Raw genomic sequence first — 16,960 nt, forward strand, 5'->3', positions numbered from 1 at the left:
GTAAGAAGAGAGACAGGAGACGGCACGCATGCCTTCTCTTCATACAGTTGATTGGCGGGGTTACCGGGTGTCGGACCACCGTCGATCTGATATTGATGACCTGTCCTGAGGATAGGTATTCAATATTAAAAGCCTGGAAAACCCCTGTAAAAAGTGTGAATGTAGGAGTTGTCCTATGCAGGCTGTCTGATAAAACGCCAGATGACGCTCTTCCTTTCCGATAAGTGCTCTTCTTCAGTCCTATTAGGATGATATAACCATGAATCTCTGATTCCCACAGAAACCCAAGGCCTAAGAAAGTAACAAAAGATGAAGCTGTGTACGATGAATCGCTCTCCAACGCAGACGTCCCGTCTTCTAAAGAGGTGATTGGGCAAAGCTCACGGCTAGGACTACTGTATTTCATTAAAGGGCTTGTGCCATCTAAACAAGCCGTCTTCTAACCAAGGATATGTGAGAGATCAGGCGATCGCCTCCAGTCCAGCATCTGAAACCCCCGCCAATTGGCCGCACATTGTCCGTTTACTTGGCAGTCATTCGAAGAAATGTCTAGGGCTACATGCACATGACTGCGCTGTGTTTTGCGGTCTGCAAAACATGGATGCTGCCTGTGTGCGTTCCGCAATTGTAGAAATGCCTGTTCTTGTCCGCAAAACGGACAAGAATAGGACATGTTCTGTTTTGTTTTTTTGGGGGGCCACAGAACAGACATACGGATGCGGACAGCACACAAAGTGCTGTCTGCATCTTTTGCGGCCCCATTTTGCGGCTCTGATGCGGACCCAAACAGTCGTGTGCATGAGACCTAAGGGTGAGTTCACATCACTGTTTATTTAAAAAAAAAAATAAAGAAAAAAAAATAACGGATCCTGAGCATCAGTTCTGCACATCTGACCATCTATTTGAGCCATTTCCATCTGAGAGTCGTTGTTTTAGGCTACTTTCACACTTGCGTTCGGGGCTCCGCTTGTGAGTTCCGTTTGAAGGCTCTCACAAGCGGCCCCGAAGTGGATGCAGATCCGCTCAGAATGCATCAGTCTGGCACCGTTTGTCCTCCGCTCCGGTGTCCGCCTGGCCGTGTGGAGGCAAACGGATCCGTCCAGACTTACAATGTAGTTGACACAATATGGCTCAATTTTCAAACAGATCCGTCCCCCATTGATTTTCAATGTAAAGTCAAAACGGATCCGTTTGCATTATCATGAACAACAAAAAAAAAAAATGCAAACGGATCTAAGCGTTTGCATTATAGGTGCGGATCCGTCTGTGCAGATACCAGACGGATCCTCACCTAAACGCAAGTGTGAAAGTAGCCTAAGACGGGAAACAGATTCCTACATGCATAACTTTTTTTTCCATCTAAAATAATATTTCATATCAGAATATCTTTTTTTTTTTTTTTTAACATGATACGTTTTTTGCTTAATTTTTCTGATCTTCTGACGGATGATGTGAACTCGCCCTAACCTGTAATAATAGTGGCATTGAGCCTTCCATGTGAGGAGCTTCTCTGTCCTGCATAATAGTGGAGACCTTTCTCTGTGGTCTCCATATGCTTAAATAGGGTTTTTAGACAAGTGAGGAAATTATCCCTTTTAAGGTTTCAAAGGGGTTTTCTTAAGCTACATAAATGGCTGTAATGGGTCTGACATTTTTAAAATAAAGAATATTGCCATATACTGCTCTGTTCATCTGTTTACCTCTACAACACAATGATGTGTCATCCGTCAGACTGCATGTGACATGAGCACAGCACCTAACCATTGAGGACAGTGTGGCTGTGCCTTGTAGTGCAACTTAGCTTTAAAGGGGTTTTCCATGAATACAATATTTTTGAGCTATCCTTAGGATGAGGTCATCGATATCTGATTGGTGGGTTCCAACACCTGGCACCGCCACCGATCAGCTCTTTGGCGCGGCCGCAGTGTTTCGGTGAGTGCTGCAGCTTCTTCATACTATACCGAGCACATAGCTGGACATTGGATAGCGGCTGTGCATGGTATTGCAGCCCACGTTCATTCGCTTGAATGGGCTGAGATGCACTTAGGCCACGTGATCGATGATCGTGACGTCCCTGGGGTAAGCAGCGAGAAGGCTGCCGTCACTCGCAGTAGCGCCAGGGTCTTCTCAAACAGCTGGTCGGCGGGAGTCCTGGGTGTCGGACCCCCACGATCAGTTGCTGATGACCTATCCAGAGGATGGGTTATCAGTTACAAACAGTCAGAAAACCCCTTGAAGTTATTTGCAAGCTAATGAATATTGTCAGCAATGTTTATTCTTAAAATTAAAGGGAGGACCTGACTACTTTGTCTTTTACAGCTATCCTCAGATTACTATAATGACGCAATTGACAAATACCATGAGGAGAAGTTTGAGGTAAGTCCTTAGCCGTTTTCTAATTTCCTTCCAGGCTGCTGCATAACAGTGGTACCATAGAGGGGTGCTGTTACCGCCAGGTGGCAAAGGGTATCTGGTGGGCCAGGCGATGCTCCCTGGGAAAAGGAGATGTAGGTTAACTCTGACTGACATCTGCAGCACGCTACTTCTTCCCCTCCTCTTGTATTCTGCTATATGTTTGCTCTTACCTTCCTCATTTGACTTAATTTTTGTTGCAATTCTTCAGAGTCTTATGAAACAAGGAGTGACATTTGGCAGCGATGAAGAACAGTACGACAGTGAGGTATGTGAAATCTCTGATAATCCAGCAAGTTTTCTTATCCAGAATTTACGGTATAATGTGTGATTTCACGAGGCAAGAAGCAAAAATAACCAGTTCTGTGGCCCTGCATATTAAAAATCAAAGTTACAGAGGATTTGTTGCCTCTCCTGAGGTCTTTCAGTAAATACAGGTGAAACTCGAAAAATTAGAATATCATGCAAAAGTCCATTTATTTCAGTAATGCAAATTAAAAGCAATTGTATTAATGCACCTTAAAGGGGTTCTGCACTTTGTTTAAACTGATCTATCCTCTGGATAGATCATCAGCATCTGATTGGCGGGGGTCCGTCACCCGGGACCCCCGCCGATCAGCTGTTTGAGAAGGCAGCCGCCCTCCAGCAGCGCCACGCCTTCTCACTGTTTACCGCCGGCCCAGTGATGTCACGACTTGTATCAACTTGCCTGGGCGGAGGCTATGCTCTGTTCCCTTGAATGGAGCTTAGCCGCGCCCAGGCCAGTTGATACTAGTCGTGACGTCACTGGGCCGGCAGTAAACAGTGAGAAGGCCGCGGCGCTGCTGGAGCTCCGCTGCCTTCTCAAACAGCTGATCGGCGGGGGTCCCGGGTGTCGGACCTCGCTGATCAGATGCTGGTGATCTATCCAGAGGATAAATCATCAGTTTAAACAAAGTGCAGAACCCCTTTAAAATTAGAATTATGTGAAAAGGTTCAATATTCTAGGCTCAAAGTGTCACACTCCAGTCAGCTAATGAATCCATACCCCCTGAGCAAAGGGTACCTCAAAATTGAGACTTTGGGGTTTCATAAGCTGTAAGCCATAATCATCCAAATTATAACAAATAAAGGCTTGAAATATCTCGCTTTGCATGTGTTGAGTCTCATATGTTAGTTTCACATTTTAAGTTGCATTACTGAAATAAATGAACTTTGCACAATATTCAAATTTTTCGAGTTTCACCTGTATGTTCCACATGAAAATCCTGGAGCATCTTTTCTTAGAATTGTGCGTTGTGACGTTCATCTGAATTCCTCTTGGAAAGATGTGAATATGGCTAAGACTACCCTACGGATTGGCTTCATGACAGAAGACTGCAATGTGGCGCTGCTATATCACAAGTTACCGCAATGCGTGTGTTTTTAGTAGAAATCCACACCTGCCGGATTTTAGCACAAACGCAATCATTATGATTAGTTGCGATTTTAGCAGCACCATATTGCAGTCTTATGTCACGTGGCCATGTATCCCTAGCCTTAAAGAGGACCTGACATGTCTGTTTTAGTAACTACTTGCACTGCCCATACAGTAACAATTTTGGAGTATCTTTCCATATCACTTTGTTTTTCTGTTCCTCCGTTATTACTACTAGAAGTTTATTAATGAGGATGCTGGAGACCGCTGAGCGCTTGTACTACATATAACCACACTAGCATATACTTCACGGTTGTGCCGATTCCTTCAGATTGAGAGATGGGGCCCTCTCTGGCCCTATACAAATAGCTAGTGAGTTTCTTTTCCCTATCAAGTGGTGTCATTATCCAGTTCTTACACTTCTGTGTTTCAATTTAATTTCGACAGGAAGAGGTTATGCCTCTTGATATTGTGGAAGATGATGAAGACCAGGAAGAAGAAGAGGAGGAGGATGATCGTATTTCCATGGGCAGTGACCTAGAAGATCGGGACAAAGATGGTGAGGCAGCAGTGCTAAATCTTTGTTGATTGGCTCATCCCTAATTACCATAATTATTATTATTTGCCAAATACCATTCCGTAATGCGAACAATAATAGGACATGTTCTATATTTTTTTTTTTTTTTTTTTTGCGGAACGGAAATACAGAAACGGAATGCACACGGAGTAACTTCCATTTCTCGCCCAGTTTCCTTGGGGGACACAGAAGACCTTGGGTATAGCTCATCTCCATAGGAGGCGTGACACTAAGTGAAGACTGTTAAGCCCCTCCTCCACAGCTATACCCTCAGCCTGGAGAGAGAGGCTGCCAGTTTTTGCTTAGTGTCCAAGGAGGCAAGACACTCCCTGCTCTGCAGGGCTCTTTTCTCCTTGTTTAAATTTTTGATTTTTACTTTTTTCTTTTCTTTTTGTTCCAGAACATCAGGGACAACAGAGACGCACTAGACCTCTCTGTTTCTCCCGGGGTTGAGCTGCGCCAGTGCCGGTCATCCGCACTGCTGCCTCCCCCACAGAAGGCAAGGTGGATCAGGGCAGCCCAGCTCCCCTACATCCCGCCAGCGCAAGGGTCGCCCGCACGCCAAGTCCCTCTTCCAGCGTCCTGCCACTACGGTGCCAGTAGCTGAAGGGGCGACCCTGCTGGAGTGGACCGAGGGTGAAGACGGCTGTGGTAAGAGAGTGGCTTCTCCAGCCCTACGTCCCCCACCCCCCACCCAATGGTCTCCTGCGTGTCTGACCCCCCCATACTGGGCCTCTGGACCTTTCCCCGGCTGGACCTAAGCTGGCCCCTGGGGTGCCGCAGTGCGGCAATCTGCTCCCTGCCTTTTTTTCCTGGCCTTCATAGGACCAGGATACGGCGATGCAGCTAGTGGCTGTCGGCCGTCGCCTGCCTTCTCCTCACGGGCATCCCGTCTCTGGGTCACGTCCCCATCTCGCCTGATCACATTGGGCCTTACCGGAGTGTGCAGGACGCTGCAGTGGAGTAAGGCCTCGCCTCCGGCCAGCACTGATATTCCGGTGCGGCCGGGCGCCGCGAAAATTAGGCTCCGCGGCCAGCAAGCCGCCATTCCGGCCCCTGTCTCGTCCGGCGGCGGGGTGGGCTCCCGCGGCCGGCAAACGTCATTCCGGCCCCTGTCTCGTCCGGCGGCGGGGTGGGCTCCCGTGGCCGGAAAACGCCATTCCGGGTCCCTGTCTCGTCCGGCGGCGGGGTGGGCTCCCGCGGCCGGAAAACGCCACTCCGGGTCCCTGTCTCGTCCGGCGGCGGGGTGGGCTCCCGCGGCCGGCATACCGCCATTCCGGGTCCCTGTCTCTTCCGGCCGGCGGGGTGGGCTCCCGCGGCCGGCATTGGGCTTGACTATGCCCCAGCGGGTGCCGGTCGGCGGGGCTCCGCATCCCGCGGCCGGTTTGAAGCGGCAGGTCGCTGCAGCATTCCGCCTCAGGTCCCGGCGGTATAACGGGCCGGGCGCCGCAATTTAGCCCCCGGCTTCGCGGCCTACTAGGCCGCAATATTCCGGTCTCTGGTGGAGGGGGCGGGAACTTCTCCAGGCGCGAATTTTTCCCGCCTGGAGGTTCCTCCGCCCCCAGGGGATCGCACGCCGCCCTCCAGGCCGGATTCCTGTTAACCCTTTGGGTACAGGCCGGCCCCCAAAAAATGGGTCTGTTTAGTTGGCCCCCTTTTTTCTCCTGCCTCTCAGGTGCCCCTGTATGGTGGCTCCCCTTTAGCCTCAGAGGCTGTGTTTCAATAATTAAATAAATAAAAATTAAAAAATAAATAAATAAATAAAAGAATATATATGAATTAAATAATAATAGATCATGATTTCTATTAGACTGAGCAGGACGCTGCAGCCTCATCAGTAATGCTGCAAGTCTGCGTGACCTCTTTCCACGGGCGGCATGGTGTTGCGCTCCCAGCCTGCGTCGCTGCTAGGGCATTTCCCCTTTTAGGCGGTTTTCTTGCCTCTTCCAGGATACGGCGCTGGCCAAGTGCGTTCGGCCCTTCTGTAGGCAGCATTCATCGTCTCTCCAGTTATGGTGCCTGCCATGTGCATCCCCCCCCCTCCTAGGTGGGCTACTGCACTCTCCCTGGCTGGCCATGTGCATGACCCCCTTCTTAGGCGGAATACTGCATCTTCACCGGATACGGTGCTGGCCATGTGCACGACCCCCTTCCATAAGCGGAACGCTGCACTCTCTGGTTTTGCTGCCGGCCATGTGCGTGACCCCCTTCCGTGGGCGGAACGCAGCACTCACTGGATTCGCTGCCGGCCATGTGCGTGACCCCCCCTTCCTGGGCGGAACGCAGCACTCTCACTGGATCTGTTGCCGATCATGTGCATGACCCCCTTTTTTAGGCGGAATACTGCACTCTCACCGGATACGGTACTGGCTATGTGCACGACCCCCTTCTATAGGCGGAATGCTGAACTCCCACTGATGTGCTATGTTGTACTTATGTACTATGTTATTATGCTGCACTCTCACTGGTTTCGCTGCTGGCCATTTCTTAGGCGGTATGCTGCACTCTCATTGGATTCCCTGCCGGCCTTGGGTATGCCTCCTTCCCTCAGGCAGCTTACATACATCCCTCTGTCTGTGGTTGTTTCCTCGCAGGTACGTCACTGGCCATGTGCGTGTGCCCAATACATGGAAGGGTGCTTGCACTCTCGCTGGATCCGCTGTCGGCCATATGCATGACCCCTCTTCCGTGGGCGGTGTACGCGCTCTTGCTGGATTCGCTGCCAGCCAGGGGCTTGCCTTCCTTCCTCAGGCGACATGCACGCATTCTTAGTGACTGTGTTTGTCTCTCGCCAGTACGTTGCTGGCCATGTGTATGACTCCCATGCATGGCGGTGTGCTCGCACTCTCCCTGGATGAGATGCTGGCCATGTGCTTTACCCCCCTTTTTTTCTGGGCGGCATGCTACACTCTCACCGGATACATTGCTGGCCATGTGAATGGCCCTCTAACAGGGGTGGAACGCTTGCACTTCCATTGGATACGGTGCTGGCCTTGTGCGTGACCACCTCTCATTTCAAGGGCAGAATTTGGCACGCTCATGAGATTCACGGCTGTCCTTATATGGCTGTGCTGGACTTGTACATGTCCCCCTTCGTTGGCAGAGTAGTTGCACTCTCGCTGAGTTCAGTGTTGGGTGCATTGTGGCACACTCACTTAATGCTGGGATACCCTGTGCATGTTCCCCTTTCGCTAGGTGGACCTCCTGCGTTCCTGCTGGTTTATAGGGTATGTCCTGCTTCTCTGAAGTAGGTACGGCCTTAGGCATCACTTCCTTTTGGGACGGGCCTTTGCACTCTTGCCGACTGCTGTTGACCTGGTACAATTCCCCCCTTTCGGGGTGGACTGGTTGCGTTCCATCGCATGCTATGCTAGGTTTGTGCATAACTCCCTTTCAGGTTGCACTTGCAATTCCGTACATGCTGTGGCACTCTGGGGCGGGCCCCCCTTTTTCTAGGTGGGTTGGCCTTCTCGCTGCTTACGGGCTGCTCGTACGTATGCCTCACCTGCTTCCTGCGGCATACCTTTGTTTCTTGGGATGCGATGCTTGCCGCAAGCCTTGCACTCGTCCCTAAGGAGTTCATTCTGTCCTCCTGACAGAACAGGTTCTGTTGCTCTCTGCTGCACCGAGCTGGGTGGTGCTCATTCATTTCGTTGGCTTTTCATTCCAGGGAGTGTTCGTGGGTCCTAGATGCATGCCCATTCGTCCTTCTGCGGCATTGCTTCCCTGCGCTGGTGGTCACATGGTCGAGAGTGCTGTTGTCTGCAGCGCCTCTCGAATTCTTCGTTGGCTCTGGCAGGACTGCGGTTCCCTTGCCTGCTGCAATTTCCTCCTCTTCGGATGCAGTGTGGTATGAGTCCTTCCTCTTGGCGCCTCTACGCTTCTGTCTGATCTGCTACCAGGTTCGGGCTGCTCTTCTCGGGAAGGTCACCCGACTTCTCTTGGGTGCTCGATTACCCGGGTCCGGAGGACCTCCGCCTTGGGTTCTTCACGGTATTCGCCTTCTGCGAGGCGGTGGACCGGGCGTCTCACAGTATAGTGGGTTCTGCTTTTGAGCTGTCCTATGGCTTCCCTGTTGCCCACTCCTCCTCCTTTCGGTGGGAGGGTGTTATGCCGGCCTCTGTCTCGACTGCCTTATCTCGCCGGCCTTGTTTGGCTCCCGCTCGGTACAGATCGCTCCAATGTGGCTTCCCGCCTGACTTCAGAGGCTGTTCTTCGTTGTCCTCCCTTCTGGGGAGAGCATGGTTGTTCATGTGGATGGTTCCGGTGTTCCTTTTGGCCTCGTACTGTCTCCCTTGTTCACACTGGCTGTATTAGCTGTGTGCCTATTTACCGAGTCTACCGCGTTCTGTTCTCCCGCTGAGTGCAGATTGCGTGGCCCATTCTAAGACGTTGGTCCTGCTGTAGACTTACCTTCTCGATAACTTGGGGGGACTACCTTTTCATTCCAGATTCTCCTGATCTCCCACACCGGGGCGGTACGACGTGGTTACGTCAGCATGGACTTTAGCCTGTCTTCTCCTGGCATCTGGCGGATCCTTTGGGTTCTTTCCATCTGTCCTTCTGCTTCCCCATTCGGGTGGATACGGGATAACGTTGTTCGAGGGCCGATGGGACTATTTTTGTCGACCCTTCTGCCTGTGCTGCTGGTCTGCGCCTGATCACATTGGGTTTTCGCCCGCTTGCCAGGCGACTCTAGCGGGTTCGCTACTGTCCACTCCTGGCAGTGTTTCGTCCAGGATCTGTCGTAAGGCTTAGGTTTTTTTGTCTGGGGTTCTGTGGGAAGCTGTGCATTCCCCACTCTGAATTTCTCTCCCCATGGTTCGGTCTTTTACTTGAGGTGTCAAGTGTCGGCGCTGTTCTTCCTCTTCCAGCGTTCTCGGCCCCCTGGGCCTGCCAAGACCTTCTTCCTCGGAGTGGCTCTTTGGTTCCTCTGTGCTGTCCTTCGGTACCGCCCTGGGGACTTTATACTGAGCTCTCGGTGCTCCACTCTTGTCCTTGGAGCCGTTACAGGAGTTCTCTCTACCCCTTCTGTCCTGTACGGTTGTGTTCCGTGTCAGTCGTGTCTCTGACGGGTGCCGGAATGGTCCTTTTTTTGTTACGAGCCTTCTGTCTTTTCCAGGACAGGGCTGTTCTACATCCTGTTTCTTCCTTCCTTCCTTCTGAAGGTGGTGTTTGCCTTTCGCTTCAACACCTCACCTGTTTGGGCCTTGCCGCTTTTACTTGGGGATCTCCGACTCTTGTAGCCGTTCGGCCTCTTGGGTTTCCAGGAGGTCTGTGCATAGGGTTGACTGACTCCAGGGTGGTTTTCCTCCGCTTGATCAGTTTGGCTATTGCTGAGGTTACCGCACCGAGGGCAGGATTCTGTCTTTGGTGTCACCGTTCATTTCGCCAGAGCGGTTGGTGCCTCCTGGGCCGGAGGCATTGGGCTTCGGCCATGCATTTGGGCAAGGCGGCCACGGGTCTACCTTACGCGCCTTGCCGTGTTCTACAGGGTGCATACTCTGACTTTGGCAGATGCTGCCTTGCCCCGCCTGGGGTTGCGGGCGGCGGTTCATTGATGCCTTTCGGGTGCTTCACCTTGGGCTGTGGTCCCTCCCCCTTTTGGACTGCTTTTGAACGTCCCAAGGTCTTCTGTGTCCCCCAAGGAAACTGGGCGAGAAAACGAGATTTTTGTATTACTTACCAGTAAAATCTCTTTCTCGCTCTTTCCTTGGGGGACACAGCACCCACCCATTCATTGTTTTTTCTCTGTACGGTTTCCGAGTTTTTGTTACCCGTCGGGTTGTTGGCTTGTTGGTTCCTTGTTGGACTTTGCCTTTTCTCACTGCTTGGACACGCAACTGGCAGTCTCTCTCTCCAGGCTGAGGGTATAGCTGTGGAGGAGGGGCTTAACAGTCTTCACTTAGTGTCACGCCTCCTATGGAGATGAGCTATACCCAAGGTCTTCTGTGTCCCCCAAGGAAAGAGCGAGAAAGAGATTTTACTGGTAAGTAATACAAAAATCTCGTTTTTTTTTTTGCACACCCATTCAAATAAATGGTTCCGTATACGGTCCGCAAGAAGAATGGAACAGACACAGAAAGAAAATACGTTTGTGTGCAAGAGGCCTTAAACTGTATGACTTGGGTCAAACGTTTTGGATATCCTTCCACAAGCTTCTCACAATAGTTGGTCGGAATTTGGGCCTATTGCTCCTGACAAAACTGGTGTAACTCAGCCATGTTTGTTGGTCGCCTTGCTCGCACCTGCCTTTTGAGCTTTGCCCATACATTTTCAATAGCATTGAGATCAGGGCTTGGTGATGGCCCCTCCAAAACATTGACTTTGTTATCCTTAACCCCTTCAGGACCCTGACATTTTTCACCTTAAGGACCAGGCCATTTTTTGCAAATCTGACATGTCATTTTATGTGGTGATGACTTTAAAACGCTTTGACTTATCCAGGCCATTCTGAGATTGTTTTCTCGTCACATATTGTAGTTCATGACACTGGTAAATTTAAGTCAAAATATGAAATTTGTTTTTATAAAAAAAAAAAAAAAAATACCAAGTTTACAAAAAAATGCTGAAAAATTAGCAATCTTCAGAATTTCAATTTCTCTACTTTTAAAACGGATAGTGATACCTCCTAATATAGTTATAACTTTACATCTCCCATACGTCTACTTCATGTTTGGATCATTTTGTAAATTACATTTTCTTTTTTTGGGACGTTAGAAGGCTTAGAAGTTTAGAAGCAAATCTTTAAATTTTTCAGAAAATTTCCAAAACTCACTTTTTAAGGACCAGTTCAGGTCTAAAGTCACTTTGTGAGGCTTACATAATAGAAACCACCCATAAATGGCCCCTTTTAGAAACTACACCCCTCAAAGTATTCAAAACTGATTTTGCAAACTTTGTTAACCCTTTAGGCCTCTTTCACACAAGCGTGTCCGGATGAGTTTCGGCAAACCCGCGCGAGCAGGTACCCAATTGCAGTCAGTTTTGACTGCGACTGCGATTGCGTTCCGTTTTTATCGCAATGTGTTTTGCACGCGCGTGATTAAAAACTGACTATGGTACCCAGACTCGAACGTCTTCACAGAAGTTCAGGTTTGGGTTCAAGGTTGTGTAGATTGTATTATTTTCCCTTATAACATGGTTATAAGGTAAAATAATAGCATTCTGAATACAGAATGCTAAGTAAAATAGGGCTGGAGGGGTTAAAAAAAATTTTTTACTCACCTTAATCCACTTGTTTGCGCATGATGGACCATGTGATGAGCGTAGTGACGTCATCAACAAGTCCAGCTCCGACTAATCAGTTGGGGGTTAAAGCACGTCTGTCTTATATGGAGGACTTGGTATTCTGTATATTATGATGATTTTATTGAGATCAGTGCTTCACTGTGGTAAGTTGGATGGACGTGGTATAATGCAGTAACATAATCGTGTCCTTTTCTTCAGGCCTTCCAGATGAATTGGCGTGGGGACAGAGGAAGAAGCTGTATTACGACACAGACTACAAACAGAAGAAAAGTAAGTAAGGTTTCCTATAAAGATCGGATTGCCTGGGATTCATTCTTCATGGTGCCTCCCCACCTTAAAGGGGTTGTCCCACGAAAAATATTCTACGGTTTTCATACCAGCCTCTGGATCTGAACAATTAACTTCATCTAATTAAAAAATCTAACCTGAGTTACTCAATAAAATGTATCTGTATAGCGCCACCTGCTGTTTATTTTTCTTCTCATTTCTCATCCTTCAGCTGCCCCCTGAGCTGCAGCAGGAAAGACTGTCAGCTTGATATAAATCTAGCAGAGCAATGAATGGGGAGATCTCTGGATCATGTGCAGTACAGGGCTGGTTCTAGCTTTGATCAGTAAGGGTCCTAGCACTAGGAACCCTGCAGATCAGGTACAACCCCTATAAATTCCCTGTGGCATAGGTGCAATAATATGGAAGATGCCGGGCCCCTCACACTGATTCTACTTACCTGGCTCCCCGCACCGCCACAGCAAACGTCGGGTGGGGGGTGGGGGGGGGGCTTAAGCAGCCAATGGCAGGTGGTGCCTGGGTCGAGCCTCCCTAGCATGACCTGGGATGCTAGGGAAGCTCGTCCACGGCAAGGGCCCCCCGAGACAACAGATATTTTTAGCCGAGCACGGGGAGAAGCAGGTGCAGGGACCCAAAAATTCGGAGTTTAGCTTTAGGATTGAACAAAGGTGAAAATTTCATGTAACTCAAAAGCAGGAGCCTACATTAAGGTAATTAGGTCAATGGGGGCTGTGTGCAGAGATTGGGGTGTTAAAAAAAAAAAATCTAAATTTGGTCCAATCAATTAGTGTGGCTTGAAATGATGAACAGAACATAAAGTACATGTGTAACGTCTGTCCTTTTGGCTTTTTGTGTGTGAAAGAAGTGAAAAAAACTAAGGAGGAGTTGGAAGCTGAGGCTGCAGAGGAGGAGGAGGAAGCTCAGAATATTCAGAGGCGTTTAGCCAAGACCCTCGATGAGGAAGACTATGGGCTGGATTTTATCCAGGTAAGCTGATAGATTTATACATATTTTATTTGGCGATTTATTTTTTCGCTTCTATAACTTCTCTGCTCACTCTTGCATTGGAGCTCTGTTCTTCCTGTCAGACCAGCGGACGCTGCTGCCGAACCTCCATTATAGGGCCTCATGCACAGTTATTTAAACACTAATGACGCAAAATGGGCAATAATAGGACATGTTCTATCTTTTTTGTGGAAAGGCCATGCTGACAAACAGAATTCACACTTCCATTTTTTGGCTGACCCATTGAAGTGGATGGATCCGCCTGTGGGCTGCAAATAGAACAGAATAGACACGGAAACAAAGCCCTAAGGCCCCTTGCAGACGACCGTATTTTCAGTCTGCATTTGCGGATTGGACGTGGACCCATTCATTTCAATGGGTCACAAAAGATGTGGACAGCACTCCGTGTGTTGCCCGCATCCGTTTTGCGGACAAGCATAGGACGTTTCTACAGAAGTTTAAAAATAAATGGTGGCATGCACTCGGCCAGGATCCATGTTTTGCTGATCCGTGATTTGTGCCCGAAGTCAAAGGGGTCTGCCAGTCACCACCTCTGTCGTGTGACGGATCTGGACCTGCAAACCATGAAGGAAATGTGAACAAAGCCTAAACCGTGCGTGGATGTGTCTGGTATGCAAGCTGCTTTTTGTCACTGCTTTTTGCCATGTGGTTTAGCAGCCGTAAATGGTAGGGTTTCCTTCGTAGCGTACCTTTACATGTGAATCGCTATTTTGCAGTTACAGAGCTCCAACTCTCCTGCTTTTCCATCATGGAAATTTGAATTGTGTGCAAAAGTAGCAATTCTTTGGACAAGCAGCATTTTGCTCAAAACCTTTTTTTTTTTTTATTCTGTGCAGCTGTTGTCATGTTACAGACAAAAAAAAAAAGGCAGCGGTCCTCATCACAGGGAGCGGGCCCACACCAGATTTACTATCATTTAGAAACTGACGGAAATTATAGCACAAACTTGTGCCACATGCACCAAATTTGATATGCGGTCTGTTCCTCTCAATAACCGTGGTGGCTATTACTCCTAACCACTTCATATTAAGACAGACGTGTGAAACTCCAGTCTTAAAGGGGTTGATTGGTGGGGGTCTAACTAGGGGCGAGGAAGCCTTGCTCCAATCGACTATATGGGACTGCTGGAGATAGCTGAGGACTTGTATTTCTCCGGAAGCCGCCTAGAGCTGAATGGAGTGACCGCCACTCAATTCAAATGAGGGAGAACAGGTTCTTGTGATCAGCAGGGGCCACCCTGGTCGGACCCCTGCCAATCAGACACTTATGCCTCTATATTAATAGCCTAAAACCGCCACAAAGCTTACCGAAGTTTGATTTAGAGCGCCATTATTGGACTCTGTAATCTTCAGCAGGCTCCGAGTGGTGGCTGCAGAAGGTAGAATTTTGTCAGCTAACTATATTACAGTGTGTATGTATGTGTATTAACTTATATGTGTGTGTGTGTATGTTCCGCGATCACTCTAAAACGCAACTATCTATTTCAACGAAACTTGATATACACATCCCTTGCTACCTGGAAAGAAATCTTGTGGGGGGTCTCAGCTCTCTAGCACGTACCGTTCCTGAGAGATTCCCAAAAAATGACCTGCATTAGCCAATACAAGCCTGCAAGTCTCTCTCTTCATATCCCAACTGCCATACACAAGGTCACATGACCCTTATCAGCCAATAGAAGCTCGCAGGCCCTTAGTCTCTACATACACACAGTTTTACTCCAGGTTTCCATAACAACAACCCAGCCATTTTTCTTCACTGCTGTAGATCAGCTTTAGGCTAGGGCTACACGACGACGTATGTCACACGACACATAGGGCACAACTACACTGCTAAATGTGTTCTACCAATGTTGTGCGACGATTTCTATAATGATAGGCTATGGTGTTGCACTGCGACATGTGACATGCTGCTGCGACGCGACAGTCACTGAAAAATTAATCTTAAATTTTTTTTTTTTTTTTTTATATACAACTGTCGTGTCGCAGTCGCAGCATGTCACATGTCACAGTGCGACACCATAGCCTATCATTATAGAAATTGTTGAGACAAAATATTGCGCGACACATGTTGTCGTGTAGCCCTAGCATTAAGGGGGCGGGTACTGTGAGGTCCCTGTTAAGGCAGCGGGGTACTGTGAGGTCACTGTTAAGGCAGCGGGGTACTGTGAGGTCACTGTTAAGGCAGCGGGGTACTGTGGAGGTCACTGTTAAGGCAGCGGGGTACTGTGGAGGTCACTGTTAAGGCAGCGGGGTACTGTGGAGGTCACTGTTAAGGCAGCGGGGTACTGTGGAGGTCACTGTTAAGGCAGCGGGGTACTGTGGAGGTCACTGTTAAGGCAGCGGGGTACTGTGGAGGTCACTGTTAAGGCAGCGGGGTACTGTGGAGGTCACTGTTAAGGCAGCGGGGTACTGTGGAGGTCACTGTTAAGGCAGCGGGGTACTGTGGAGGTCACTGTTAAGGCAGCGGGGTACTGTGGAGGTCACTGTTAAGGCAGCGGGGTACTGTGGAGGTCACTGTTAAGGCAGCGGGGTACTGTGGAGGTCACTGTTAAGGCAGCGGGGTACTGTGGAGGTCACTGTTAAGGCAGCGGGGTACTGTGGAGGTCACTGTTAAGGCAGCGGGGTACTGTGGAGGTCACTGTTAAGGCAGCGGGGTACTGTGGAGGTCACTGTTAAGGCAGCGGGGTACTGTGGAGGTCACTGTTAAGGCAGCGGGGTACTGTGGAGGTCACTGTTAAGGCAGCGGGGTACTGTGGAGGTCACTGTTAAGGCAGCGGGGTACTGTGGAGGTCACTGTTAAAGGGGCGGGCTGCTTTGGAGTTCCCATTTTAATGTGGCAGGGCACTGTGGGGGGGGGGTCAGTGTTAAAGGGTAGGGGACTGTTGAGGTCACTGTTATGGGGGATACTTTCGATATCTTTTAACACACACACAGTCTTGGGTAAATAGAGCAGTTAGCCGTGTCTCTATGGGCATTTTATACCTATATTTTTATATACATTTTTATATATACATTTTGTATGGATTAATTATATAATATAAATTTAAGCATCATTTTTCTTGCTGTAGGCATTTGCAGAAAAGCCTAGTGAAGAGACCCCCACCGAGGAGAAGATTGTAAAAGACTTGGAGAAGATGTCTGAGAAGGAGAAGAGGAAATTGTTGAAGAAGGAATCTCCAGAGCTGATGGAGCTGATACAAGATCTTAAGCAAAAGGTGACCGGACTTCCTGCAGTTCTGTACACTTGTATATGGTACAGTGTTGGATGTAAAAATGTCAATGACAGATTGTTATCGTGGCTTCAGAATACTTTGTTCCCAGGGAATATTGTCCTAAAATAGCGGTCTCCGACCTGTGACTCTCCAGCTACAACTGCCAGCTTGCCGAGACAGACTATTGGGCAGACTAGATGGGCCAAATGGTTCTGATCTGCCGAGACATTCTATGTTTCTAAGACCACCTCGGGCTGGGATCAGAGAATCAGTACCTTTCATATTCCTGGCTTCATAGTCTATTAACTAATTACTTCTATGTATGTCTTCAATAGTTGGCTGAAGTGAAAAATGAATTGCAACCGTTGATCACAATGGTGAAAGGTGGAATTATCCCTAAAGGAAAGGTAATGAATGTTCCTGCAAGCCACGTGCTTCACGTTTATCTGTGGTTATTACCTAGCAAATATCATGCTTACTTTGGAAGCTGTAATTGCAGACAATTTCAGTGGCTGATATGGGAAAGAGGGTTTGAAATGACTCTTAAAGGGGCTCTTGCCCTTGGGGCCATGTATGGATTTAGAGCTGAGCCCCATTGACGAGTGATACGGTTTCTGGAAGAAGGCAGCCATGTTTTCCTCCTCTTGTACAAGCTCCTTTAAGTGCAGTATGTTCATTTACAGGAGCTTAGTGCAGACTGTGCACTCTCTATAGCCTCATTCTGCTGACACCTGGGCACTAGATTCTATGTCTTCCAAAGACGCTGCCAGTTAGAAAAAGGTCTCCACTTAGGCCTCAT

At 48.8% G+C, this 16,960-nt stretch overlaps 1 protein-coding gene across 1 annotated transcript in view; it reads left to right on the plus strand.

Moving 5' to 3' along the window:
* The window catches only part of UTP3 (UTP3 small subunit processome component), a 28,840-nt gene that overhangs the window by 2,165 nt on the left and 9,715 nt on the right, over positions 1 to 16,960 (plus strand). The window contains exons 2-9 of the mRNA XM_044282170.1: positions 281 to 365; positions 2,320 to 2,376; positions 2,624 to 2,680; positions 4,256 to 4,367; positions 11,835 to 11,906; positions 12,787 to 12,911; positions 16,018 to 16,164; positions 16,497 to 16,568. Coding sequence (XP_044138105.1) covers positions 281 to 365; positions 2,320 to 2,376; positions 2,624 to 2,680; positions 4,256 to 4,367; positions 11,835 to 11,906; positions 12,787 to 12,911; positions 16,018 to 16,164; positions 16,497 to 16,568 — 727 coding nt within the window. The remainder of the gene's footprint in view (positions 1 to 280; positions 366 to 2,319; positions 2,377 to 2,623; positions 2,681 to 4,255; positions 4,368 to 11,834; positions 11,907 to 12,786; positions 12,912 to 16,017; positions 16,165 to 16,496; positions 16,569 to 16,960) is intronic.

Source organism: Bufo gargarizans, chromosome 2 (genome assembly GCF_014858855.1).
Source record: "Bufo gargarizans isolate SCDJY-AF-19 chromosome 2, ASM1485885v1, whole genome shotgun sequence".
NCBI lineage: Eukaryota > Metazoa > Chordata > Amphibia > Anura > Bufonidae > Bufo > Bufo gargarizans.